A 12,630-nucleotide genomic window follows, 5' to 3' on the forward strand; every position below is an offset into this window, starting at 1 on the left:
CCAAAGCTACTGTGTTTTCCATCCTAAATACCTGGTGATATATATACTCATTCTTCCACTCCCTCCCCCTTAGAAAAAAAAAAAAAAACATAACTAAAATTCATGAATACATACCTTTCTACCCAGTCATAACCCATGAGCTTCAGTATTTGGAACAAGTGTTGAAAGTGACTACTTTGGTTCCTGTCTGTCTAAGGAATAGAATTGATGCACATTAGAAAACGCTTCAGGTGGGATAAGCTTTTAACGCAAACAAATAGCACCCTAGGTGCTGTGCCAGTAAGTCACTGCAAGCAGTATTAAACCTGGGAAGACAGATTAGAAGTGAAAAATGTAACAGCTGAAATATATGACAACAAGATCTTGCATTGTTACAAAAAAAGAAAAATAAAAATAATAAAAAAAAAGATTATTCCTATGTCACTATGCCATGGAAAACCATGAACTGAAATGAAACCTCGATGTTCCTTGGTTTCACGTTAGCTGCCCATCAGGCAAAATGCCTTCAGAATGCAGCTGAGAGCCTCGCTGCTCTTGAGATGTTCCCATGTTTTACATCACCAAACTTTGAGGCTCCTTTGGCTAAGAAAGAGAACACTTCTTTGATTCTGTCAGTGATACAGCCAACATGATAGCATGTGTGTCAATGCTACACCTATGTAGACTAACACGGCTCCTTGTGAAAGCCAAAAGCTTTCTACTGCTCCCAGAGCACCTCCTGGAGCTTTACAACATAAGTTGGGTATATATTTAAGAAATAAATAAAAAGAGCATAAATTGTTCTATTTTCAATGTTAATGGTGCATCTGTGCTCTCCTCCAGTTCCTCTCTCCTATGACTCAAGGTTGTCTCTGCTGAAGTTCTTCTACCTAACAATTACCTTCACATGTACTTCAACCACAACTGTTGCTACAACACTCATTTTTCCCATCAGCTGATTTGATTATGTCACTAGGAGTCTCCCTCCCTAAAAAACAAGGCTGAATATACTGCTGTGTTAATCAAATAACTAGCAACAAGTAGCTTCTTTATTTGTATGGTATTCCAAGACAGGGAGTGAGCAGCAATGTGCTTATATGCGTTTTTTCTTAACTCTACCACTGCATAAAGCCTCCTTTTTCACAGCTCCTCATAACCTGCTGGACTCCTGTGCATCCCCTCTCCCCTCTGCAGAGTCACAGGCAAGGCTAATGAATGGACAGCAGTGGTCAGCATTTCACACACATCCTTTCAAGCTCTTCCATGCATCCTACATTTGGAATAGCTCTCTGTACCTGTAATAAAGCCTAAAGATCTAAAATACCTTACAACAAACTTCACAAAGTTTAGATTCAGGACAGCTCATTGCACTGGTCAATGTTGCCCTGCTGTTTCCTCTGCTCCAGCCTCGTCTGAAATTGATTATTCTCCTGTTTTATGAGAAATTTTACATTCTCTGACAGAAACAAGTTTTGTTTTCCATGTACAACAGCAAGTCCCATACAGCACGGGGCAAAGTTTGCAGACAATGGGGATTATATTTCACATATAAAAGGGTTTTCATCTCCTGATTTGAGTGCAACATTCAGCTGAAATCACCACTTCTTAGCAAGTGTCATGTTTTTTAGAATGTTTTGGACATCATGTTCATATCACCGTGTTTATATGAACTAAGTAGGATTCTTTCAACATAAATCAGCAAATGCACTGATTTACAGCATTAAAACTTAAAAACAAGCTGATCTTAGGGAAATAAAAACTCAGTTACTAGGATTGAGCTACGAGGAACCAGGAAGTTTTAAGACTGCTGTTTCCATACATGTTAATCTAATGGTGCGTGCACATTAGCTCACTCCATTAGCTTAACATTCAGCCCACATCCTGATTTGTGCAAGACACCCACTGATTTTCTTCCTTCACTAAGTTCCTTCTCCCTTGGCACCTACGCTACTGAGTACATATAGAGATAATTACCTGCCACACGAACTAGCTGGAAGCTTCCCTAACTCCTAATGCACTGCACTTTCATGGCCATGCTGCTCTCTGACGTCAGCGATCTAGAATGTACTGGCCAGATACAAGCAGTAAACCCACCACCACCTCCAATAAACCAACCAACCAACATAAAATAGACAACTAGGATCACATGTTCTATCATCACACGTTGGAATCTCAATTCAGTAGAAACTTCCTGAAGGCTGAAAATAAAAGGAGGAATGCAGCTCACCTGAAAGTTGCACTACCTGGGTATTTAATGTTGTGCTTACTGATCTCTCCTTTGGATTGTGGTATCTGTGTTGGACTGGCTTTTGAAAAAGCTGTGCCATAGAAGATACACGGGCACTACCATGTGCCAGAAACCTGCAGATTCTTTCCACAGGTCATTAATTGACTTCAAATAACAGAGCATGATTTTCAGAAAAGCATCGTGTGCTACATCCTTAGTGGTTCTAAAGCAGAAAAAGCTTCACATAATTGAGAAGAAAATCCTGCTATTCGTTAACCGGTACAGCTGGAATTGTTAAAAAGCAAAACAATCAAGTGCAGAAATATAAAACCAATCTCCATGCACAACTGCATGATCCAGGCTGATTAAATAGTACTTCATGAGAAATTTCTAACATAAGAAAAAAATGAAGGCACTGGTCAAAGCTATAAAAATTTATATCACAGATAATATATGAGGACTTGGAGTAAATCTAGATTTCAGAACACTCATTTATCATATTACCATCCCTTATGACACTAACAGCTTTAAAAATATTAATTACAACATTTATATAGAAAATTCAATGTCAACTGAGGAAAAACTTGCTTTAAAACAGATTGCAATTAATTTTTCAAACAGAGAACAGCCCCAGAACTGATTTTTCAGCCATTCTGTGGGTTGTGAACTGAAACAGAACCAAGAACTACTGCCACACTACAGCACAGCCTCTGGGCACTGAAGCCTGCTTCTGTCACTGCCAAAAACACTCAGTGCCAGTCAGATCTGGGAGCAAGAGGCCCAGATTGCTGAAGTCAGGCTCAAAGTATTCATTGAATCTAGAATTACTTACCACATAAATCATAGTATCCCAGTTATACTTATTCATTCGATCGATGGCAGCAGCAAGGTCTCTGAAAGAGAGAGTGAGAAACTATTGGGAATTCCACTAAAATTAAACACATCTCATTTTTTGCCATTTAAGAAAATTATCTACTCTTGTCAAGGTGAGGAGGAATGCCATATCAGAGTGTGTGCATACCTTACACAAAATAGAGTAAAAATAAAATTATCTTTTAAACCACTAGCTAAGAAAATCACAGAGAAGACAGTTTTATGGGCAGAATAAAACTGGTTTCTGCCTACAGGAGAAGTGTCTCTGCTGGGAGACACGAAAGGAACAACCCTATTCTGGAAAAGCAAGCCAGTGCTCAGTATTAGGTCCCAGGTTCTAATGTTGAGAGGACAAGACAGGAAGAACAGCATCTTGTACTTACACAAGATTTATGAGATGTTCAGGGAAGGAATCAAAGGCAGAAAAAGAGGGAAAAGACGACAGAAGAGGCAGGTTGCTCATAAACACTGCTGGCCAGTAGACCACACTCTGTACCTACTTGGTACTGTCTGTCCCCTTCTCATGAAACTCAATTTCTAACTTACCTGGGAGAGGGGGCTCTCTCTCCTGTGTGTATGTATGTGTTTGGAAGCCTAAGTGTCAGTCACTGAAACTGAGGACTTCAGGTCATTCTGGTCACTATGACGCCAGCAACTGAAGAGACTGGAGTAAATGCCTGTATGTCCACATGTGATTGATAATGAATATCAAGTTGAATTACTCATCATGTAGGTGAAGTGCTCTTGGAGTCAGGTATGTGCATGTCTCCAAAAGTGAGGCACCCAAAGGAGTTAACTGCCTATAGGTACTGGGAGTTATCAAGTCTTGCATATCAAAATATCCACAAGGAATTTGGAGAAAGAAAGGAGAAAAACAGTGATGACTATAGTGCTGGTGGCTCACTGAGTAAATGAACCACCATTGAACCATTTTCTTCTATATCACACTGTAAGGTCCCCTCTCAGTCTTCTTTTCTTAAGGCTGAACAGACCCAGTTCACTCAGCCTTTCTTCATAGGAGAGATGTTCCAGGCCCCTCACCATCTTTGGGGCCCTCCACTGGGCCACATCATAGTTATATTCATCCCATCATACTTGTATTGCTAATTCCAGTTACAATTACCCATCAGTCAAAGTGTTCCACCCCAGAAATAAAAAGCTGCAAAATCTGCACCATCAGTTACAAATGTATATATAAAAATTCTTGCTGGCCAAACAATCCTTATAAACACAAACAGATAACTTGCCTTGTTATATAAAGAGATGTCCCATCACTACGACTGACTGTGGAAAGTGATGAGAGGTCTTTCTTTTCTGAAAGATCCACAACTCCGGTCCCTTTTCTGCAATTTGAGAGAGAAGGCTGAAGAACTGCAATCCCGGTTCAAAATACAAGTAACCTCGGGTAAGACACAGAGAGGCCTCTTGTCACAGGACCCATTACTTGAATGATTGCTTCCTTGAAGTCTTATCAACAACCATTCCTCTAAGTTTGTTGTTACTACTGCTGAAGTCAAAAAAAAAAACACCTTGCCATATTCTGGTGCATTCTGTGAATATAATTTCCCTCCCATTTCAGTCAGGCAGTGAATTAAGGCAAGGATATTACCTGACTCTGCACATTAATTGGCACATGTGGTTACCAAACTAATCAACAGCCTAAAAGCCCATTAAGAGTTGACCACTGTCACTGCACCTAATTTGTTATGGCCAGCCTTCTGCGTCACGAGAAAAGGCAAACAATTTTTGCTATGATTGCGTAAATTCTGTTGTTTTCTACTAGAATAGCTACTGGAAACACGTAAAGAAACAATTTTCTTCAGGTTATATACACATGGCAGTCATGTTATGTGAAATATAACTGAAATATTAAAAAAAAAAAGCACATCAATAGGCTGAATAACCAGGTCATACATTGTTTTCTGAAGGAGCCCTTTATCTTCCAACATCTTTAGAACTTCACGGGATTTCTCTTGATAAAATGATTCTCCAGAATACTCATCAAAGTGCACTCCTAGACGCTGAAGGGTTCCAAGAAGATGAAAGAAGAGAAACACAGTTAGACTGAGATAATTTCTTCCAATTAAGTCCAATGATAGGTCTGTGCCACAGGTCAGATAGAGAACTAAGACGGATTTTATTCCAAAAAAAATGTCACATCAGTGTTAAAAGATACTTAGATTTTGATTTGATTTATGCATTAGAATTAATCTCTTGGAGCTAAATACAAATTTGGATATAATGTTCACGAGATGTTAGGAGTAAACTGGAAAGAGTGATGGGCACGGAAATTCTGAGGTATGCCATTATTTACTATGCTGGAGGTGAAACCAGTGGACTGAAAAGAAGTTACCCAGCCTTGATACCAACCCTGTCGTAGAAGGACATGAAAAGAAGGAAAAGAAAGCAGAAGCTGCTCATAGACTTTGCTACACACACAGAAATCATATTTACTAGAAAGGCTCAAAGTACACCTGGTAAAGATTAGCTGACTAACTGCCAAAATGGAGCATGAAGTATTAGTATAATAGAAAAGGTTGGGGACAACAAAAGCTGACCTCTCACTTCTAGGTACTTAACTGTTTAAAAAGGGATGGTGAGGGTGAGACCCATCACCAGCAGTGCATGACAATACCATCGTGATGAAGTGGCACACACAGCTCAATACTCCACCTATCCTAACAGGTCAGGTTTCCACTAGAATTATCAACACTGTGCCTCCCTTAGGAGGTGTTAATTTAGAATATTTGGCATGAATCTAGTAGCTAGTTTTCAGATAGATAGTTGGTTCTGGGCCAAGATTATGCACCATTAATACCAAGAGATTGGGTCCAGTGACAGGAGATGTACTTCCACTCTTGTTTCACCAATTTATAGTAGTGATTTCGTGGTCAATAGCACAAACTTCTCCCATCAAACAGTGGACAACTGGTTCCATTCTTGAGGTTACAGTACATAACAGATGGCTGTATGCTAGATGAGCTCTACATGCAGGTAACTTACGTGCTGATTACTATTGTAATCTCTGCTGCTTTAGTTTATTTCAGTCAATGTAACCTCTGACATACACAACTCTGCATGCATTACAATATCAGATCAGAAAAGTGAGAACAGTATTATCACCCAGTAAATTTATAACATGGGAGCTTAAATTGAGTAGGTTGTTGCTGACAACAAACAAAACAAAACTGAGCAGTATTTAGTTAACACTGATTTGCATTGTTGCTCAGCACCATTATCTCAAATTAAAGGCTTCTAAAAAGGGAGAATTATATGGCCAATCAAAAGGCCAATTATATGGACTCCATTAAATGAAATCTGTATCAGCTACCAGCAACTAAAGTGACATTCTACATGGATGTTAAATCAACTACTGTGCTTTTTCCAAACAGAAGGGAGCATAACCTGGCATATTTAGAAACATCTTCCCCACAACACTACAGTTTACCAGAAAGACAATGAATTCACAACATTATAGCAGCCTCCTTTCTTAAGTTGCAATCTCTTGGATGAAAAGGTGCTGTGTACACTGACAACTAGATGGACAAACAGATGGAAGGAGATCATTTTACCAACAACACAGAAAAAGCATGGATTGTTTGTACCTTATAAATTCGGGTATATTCTTTAATACTGAAGTCTCTAAATTCTTTCCAAAGTGACAATGCCTGCTCATCATGTTCCTCCAGCTTTCTAAAGAAATCCTTGGCCAGCTTTTTTGTGTTTTCATCTGCTGCTGCTTTGTTAATCTGCACATACACCTAAAATAAAATGGCACGAAAACATTGAATTATAATCCTCTCCTCAAATAAAAATAATCAAAGTCCTACAAGAATAATACAGAATAGATTTAAAGGTGGCATTTTTAATCTTAAACATTTTAAAGCTGCATTAAAGAAAAAGATTTCCTATTTAAAGCATGAATGAGTAGTCTAAACTTCAGCAGGAAAGGGTGCAGCTTATCTTGAAATAAGACTAATCTCATAATTCTCTACTGCTGTTGCTACCATCGTCTTCCTAATCTTGAAAGAAGTGCAATGGTGGAATACAGAAGAAATAATTTGCACGAAAGAGAAACCATCACAGACTTTTAAATCAGAGACTCTCGTTCAGAGAAGCACAAAGTTGATACTTCAAACAACTGCACTGTCTAAAAATGAGATAGCAGTCAAAACAGCATCCTAGATGGATTTTGTACACCCAGTGTTGTACAAAAGCAAAGAAAAAAACCCCCAAACCCCACAACAAAAACAAACTAACCAAACAAAAAACCACAAAAACTAAAACCAAACCAGCAAACAAAAGATCTCCCAAAACAAATAAAACCCAGTTGTGATCCAAACCTCACATACTTAGAATCCGTAGAATGGCTTACGTTGGAGGGACCTCAGAGATCCTCTAGTTCCAATCCCCCTGCTATGGGCTGGGCTACCAACCCACTAAATCAGGCTACCCAAGGCTTCCACCAACCATTCCTATCAGGACAGGGCACCCACAACCTTGGGCAGCCTGTGCCAGTGCCTCACTACAGTCAGATTACTTGCAATACTCTGTATTCATACTAACATGTTTTACCCGTGGCTGAAATCAGGCATATGAATGTCTACACCCGACTGGGCACACATATGCAGCCAGTTTGCCACAAGTATTACTAACTGTTCTATTAGCTGATCTTACCAAGGCACACCAAAACCTTGTGCATAAGCAAATTCCTTTATATCTGAAGGCCAAATGGTCAACTAGTAACTCTTTCCACATGTAACATTCTGAAAAACCACATAAAAGATTTTTAAATTTAAAGTATTATGTAGAAATAATTGAAGTAATTAGTGGCTACACTGTTTATTTAGATCCAAATAGTTCAACGTTGATTAACTGTTAAGTATTTGTAAGAGAGCTTACATCCCTAAATCATTGCAGTCCTGATAATACAAACTTCACTTCTGCAAGAATATCTTGCTTGAATGGCTTCGGTCTATGAAAACAAGCTTCCATAGCAAAACCCTTGAACTTTTCCCCTTCCTTTTATGACTCAAGATTTTTTAAAGTACTGCTGACAAGCCTCAAAGATTAATGTTTGCTTAGTTCTGGCACAAAAAAGGGAACAAAGTAGAAGGAAAATTCAACCTTATCCATGAACAATGCTCCTTTTGCCCCAAACAGTAGCTGTGTATACTCTAACCCCTGCCCTACCTGTGATGCTATAAAACAAAAATAATGTTAAAGGTATATTTGCACCTGACTTAGCCAAAATAGAAAGTACGCTATTTGGAAATACACACTTATCCACACATTCATTTATACAGAAGCTGTGTCATGGATTTTTCCTATTAATTAACAACAGGAGAGGTTAGTTTCACAGAATAGCCAGGGTTCTGGCCAAAGACCATGAATCTCCAACCCCCTGCCATACGCAGGGCCACCAACCTCCACATTCAATACCAGACCAGGCTGCCCAGGGCCCCATCCAACCTGGCCTTGAACACCTCCAGGGATGGGGCATCCACAAACTTCTGGGCAGCCTGTTCCAGCACCTCACCATTCTCTCTGTAAAGAACTTGTTTCACACAACAGCAGAACATTGCCACTTTGAAACATATCTCTGAATCTAACGTAAACTGGAAACCCAGCTAAGGAACTTAAAAGTAGGGAATATTTGAGAAATTGCAATGTAGACACAAACAACTACTGGTTTAGACTTTCTTATAGCTCAACTGAATACTGTTCACTAAATTTAAAAGTAATTTTAAGGCCATAAAGCCTTAAAGATTAAATTTTAAAGCTTTACTGTAAAACTCAAGTAGGTACATTTTAAATCCTAAGAACAGGCTGAAATTATAAATGAATATTAAGTAATACACAGCAATGCATAATCAAAAGAATATGACTACTTCTGTCTTGAAATCAATCCTACAACTCTAAAGCACACTCATGCTAAGAACTCATTCATCTCAGAAGCACCTAGGTTAAACTGACACTTCAAAGTTCCCTAGGTTTCCAAAATTAAGTTTTTCTGCATTTCTGAAGCTGTCCTACTTCAGAGGTTTGAATTTTGGGCAGTCCTGAATAGATCCAGGTACTGGACTCAATGACCTTTGTGGATCTCTTCCAACTTGAGATATTCTACAACTCTTTGAGGAAACAGGTGAACAGTGTGTCAAAAAAGCCAGCCACCTCAGAAGCAACTATTCAACTACATAAACAACCTGCCTAATGTGTATTCCATTGTACTGCATCCAGGCATTCAAACATGTTTTGTTCCTTTGCCAGTAAACAGGTACCTGTAAAAGAGTTACCTTGTGACACACTGTCCAAACACTAGCTTGGCAACAGTTTCCACATCCCGCTCAGAGAGTAAAGCAGAGCTCAGCTTTGTAACAAGAGCACACTTTGACACAGCCACACAAGAACCTGGAGAAAGCCCCAACAGCATCTGAAATCTTTCTTTTAAAGGAGGGTGTGGCCATTCCTTAAGAGTTTAATTTGTACAGGTATATAACTCATGCTCTCTCACATATTATACGTGTTACACCCAGCACATGTTGTCACCAGAACTTTCAATACTGAAAGATTCAAAAAAACCTTTTTTTTTTTTCCTTCCTTCTCTCCCCCTCACTTCACTGTATGAAACAAGAAGAGCCATAGAAACTGGTATAGAGGAGAAAACAAATATTGACTTGTAAGATTTTACACGTATCTGGATGGTGCAGACCAACATCCAAAACCATCACAGTTCTGAAGAAACAAGATTTGTTAAACTATCACGGAGTTGTGGAGAGCTCACTAAGTTTTGCCCCAACGTTGTCTGCAACATTTGCACTGCACTACGGTGGGCAACCAAAAGGGCACCTTCGTGAAATAAGTTTCCCTGCTGTAGAAAGACATTTCATGAATGCTTGTCAACAGAAATTGCACCTACCACTGGCTCTCTACACTCTTGAAAGAAAGCAAGCATTCTGCAGAGCTGGAATAGTATTCCAGAATAGTATTCTGAAAAATGACAATCATTTCTCATTACATACATTATATGCTAAGGCTTCACAATAGATATAAAACACTTTATAGATCCTTTCCCCCAAACTGGAGCAAACTGTGGGCTGCACAATGGAAATTAAATACTACTTATTGCAAATCAGAAGCAACAAAAAGATTTGCATAGCATATTTGCCACTTTTCAGTGTAACTGAATACAGCTTTGATAAACAATATACTACAGCATCAGATGTGAGACTTCCATTTTCAAAGCGTTGCCAAAGCCAAGCTCGGTCGTCATCTGTGCCAGTTAGGTAGGTGGTCAGTGACAGCAGTCAAGCTGTCTGTGGCAGCAGCAGCAGCAGCCAATGCAAGCTAACCATCCGTTCAATTATTCCCCCATAGGTGGCGTGTTTTTCCAGCTGATGAAACGTCTCTGCTGACACGGCCACTCATCCCTCAACAAAGTACTTCAAACCCAATGTGAGTTACGTGAATCCACGATGACCCTGCAGACACATCACTATGCAAAATTGATAGCCAAGTTAAATGGATTGCTCTTTGAAGTCCCTACATGGTTTTCTCTGAACTTACCTCAAAAAGGTGCTGTAAAGGACTGGATTTCAGCTTTTCTTTCTCACCAAACTGTTGGAAACCCACGCCTAGTAAGCCTTGAACAACAAATCAATGTAGAGTTAGACAAGAGCTCAGAGTGCATTGTTTTTTCGTTTTCACAAGCAAGTCTTAACACTGTATGTAATAAAACAAATTCCTTACTATTTTAACAATATAACAGAGTATGCTCTAAAAGCAAAACGAAAGCATAGCTTGTTATGTCACTGCATGAAAAAACTGCTAGAAACTAGTATGAAGTACTATGTTGATTTCTTCAATTCCTCAAAAACAGAATTTGTTTCTAGATCTGTAGACAAAATTAGATGCTATGCAGCAACTAGCTGAAAATTAGAAGCCACATACAGGAAACTGCCCAGGGACAGAACATGCTCAGAACTCCTTGTCTGGCTTCCTCCCTTAGCAGTATTATCATTTCAAGGACAATAGAAATTGGGACACAACATGGTATTTCACATACCACTCATGCAATACTTTCAAGGGAACTTTTTTTCTGAATGCTGAGAACGTGCAGCTTGCTTTCACATATCTGATTTGGCTTCAGCACTTTCCGAAAGCCATCTGAAAGGGCAAGAAATTCAAATCCCAATCTTATTGTCAAAAGGGTCATAAGTCAAAAGGGCTCATTAACTCATTGAGTAATCCAGCAACCAAACCCTGTTGCCTCTTAGATGATCTGAGGGCGCTTTTCAAGTTGTCTCTGCCCCCTGAGCTAACAAGGTCCTGGACTGATGTAAAGCCAGCAGCTGAGGAATGGGCATGCAGGCGCCCCTTTGAAAAACTCTCTGCAGCTAAACAAACAGCACTATCTCAAGAACTTCCCTCTTGGAAACACCGAGCTGTGGCAGATTTAGATAAGAAAAACAAGCTAGAGTCTAGGAAACAAAATGAGTCAGATCCTACTGAAAGGGAGTTTCTTTAAGGACAGCTTGTTTTATGAGCAACTACAAGTTGGTTTCCTACTGAGCTCTTGGACATTGGAGTACCTACACGCTCCGCTCTTCGATGCTGGATTCATACTCCAACCCCCTAGCAAGACTTCCAGTTTTTGTTCAGCTCAAATACCTTCCATAGGTTTCTGTCATCCAGCCCTTGTTACATGTGCCAATTACTGGTAAGATGCAGCACGTGCTGGGTCTGATTTTGACTTTGATGTGCTGACTGGTTAGCTGACAGGCTAAGCAGAGAAGTTAACTGTCACTCCCTGAGGGCACTACATTGTATTCTACACTACTTGGCTGTCAACTGTCACAAAACTGAAATAATTTTGTTCTCTGAGACATTTTCTTCAGATCTGGTTCAGGTTGGCCAACGTGTTCAGAATTTGTTAGCAGCAGCCTGTCAGGAAGATGGATAGACAGATTGCCTAAGATTGGTTACCTTAAGAAACCTGCCCCAAAACTGCCTGAAGGTTGCGGACTGCTTTGCCATGTTTCAGCAAAATTCATTTTCAATTATTATTTTTCAAAGCCTTTGATGATAGAAGTTGTAGTAGAAACACTGACAGATTGTTAATTATAGCACTGCTTCTGGGGAAGGACCATTATACTAATATTCCTATGCTATAATTTTGTGAAGCATGACTACATTGTTTGATATAAAACCTGTCATGTATTTCAGCTGAGCCAGCCCAAATAAAGAAGGGAGCAGCCCTTTGGAAAGCTACAGTTGAAATCACTTTGACAAAGTACGACTGTTGTGCTCTGGGCAACAGGTATGTATGTATGTAAGTAACACACATTATCAACTTGATACTTTCTAGATATTTTGCACTAAAATACATAACAATACTGATATCTAGACATGTCAGTAGAATTTAGTATCTTCAAAGACAGAATGAACAAGGTCAGTTGAGAAGCCCTTTACCTACATTACATTTCATTGCATAATTACCATTGCCACATTCCTTATACAAGAGCTGGTGATAAAAAAAAAAAAAAAATATG

The 12,630-nt window shown here is 39.3% G+C and overlaps 1 protein-coding gene across 1 annotated transcript in view; it reads right to left on the minus strand.

Annotated features, from left to right (window-relative positions):
- The window catches only part of RARS2 (arginyl-tRNA synthetase 2, mitochondrial), a 33,084-nt gene that overhangs the window by 9,127 nt on the left and 11,327 nt on the right, over positions 1 to 12,630 (minus strand). The window contains exons 8-13 of the mRNA XM_042818747.1: positions 10,646 to 10,722; positions 6,685 to 6,840; positions 4,994 to 5,100; positions 4,327 to 4,422; positions 3,039 to 3,099; positions 115 to 191 (exon numbers count right to left, since the gene is read on the minus strand). Of these exons, the coding sequence (XP_042674681.1) occupies positions 115 to 191; positions 3,039 to 3,099; positions 4,327 to 4,422; positions 4,994 to 5,100; positions 6,685 to 6,840; positions 10,646 to 10,722 (574 nt within the window). The remainder of the gene's footprint in view (positions 1 to 114; positions 192 to 3,038; positions 3,100 to 4,326; positions 4,423 to 4,993; positions 5,101 to 6,684; positions 6,841 to 10,645; positions 10,723 to 12,630) is intronic.

This window comes from Centrocercus urophasianus, unplaced genomic scaffold, assembly GCF_019232065.1.
Source record: "Centrocercus urophasianus isolate 14NV4802_14NV808 unplaced genomic scaffold, USGS_Curo_1.0 seq_10, whole genome shotgun sequence".
Classification (NCBI taxonomy): domain Eukaryota; kingdom Metazoa; phylum Chordata; class Aves; order Galliformes; family Phasianidae; genus Centrocercus; species Centrocercus urophasianus.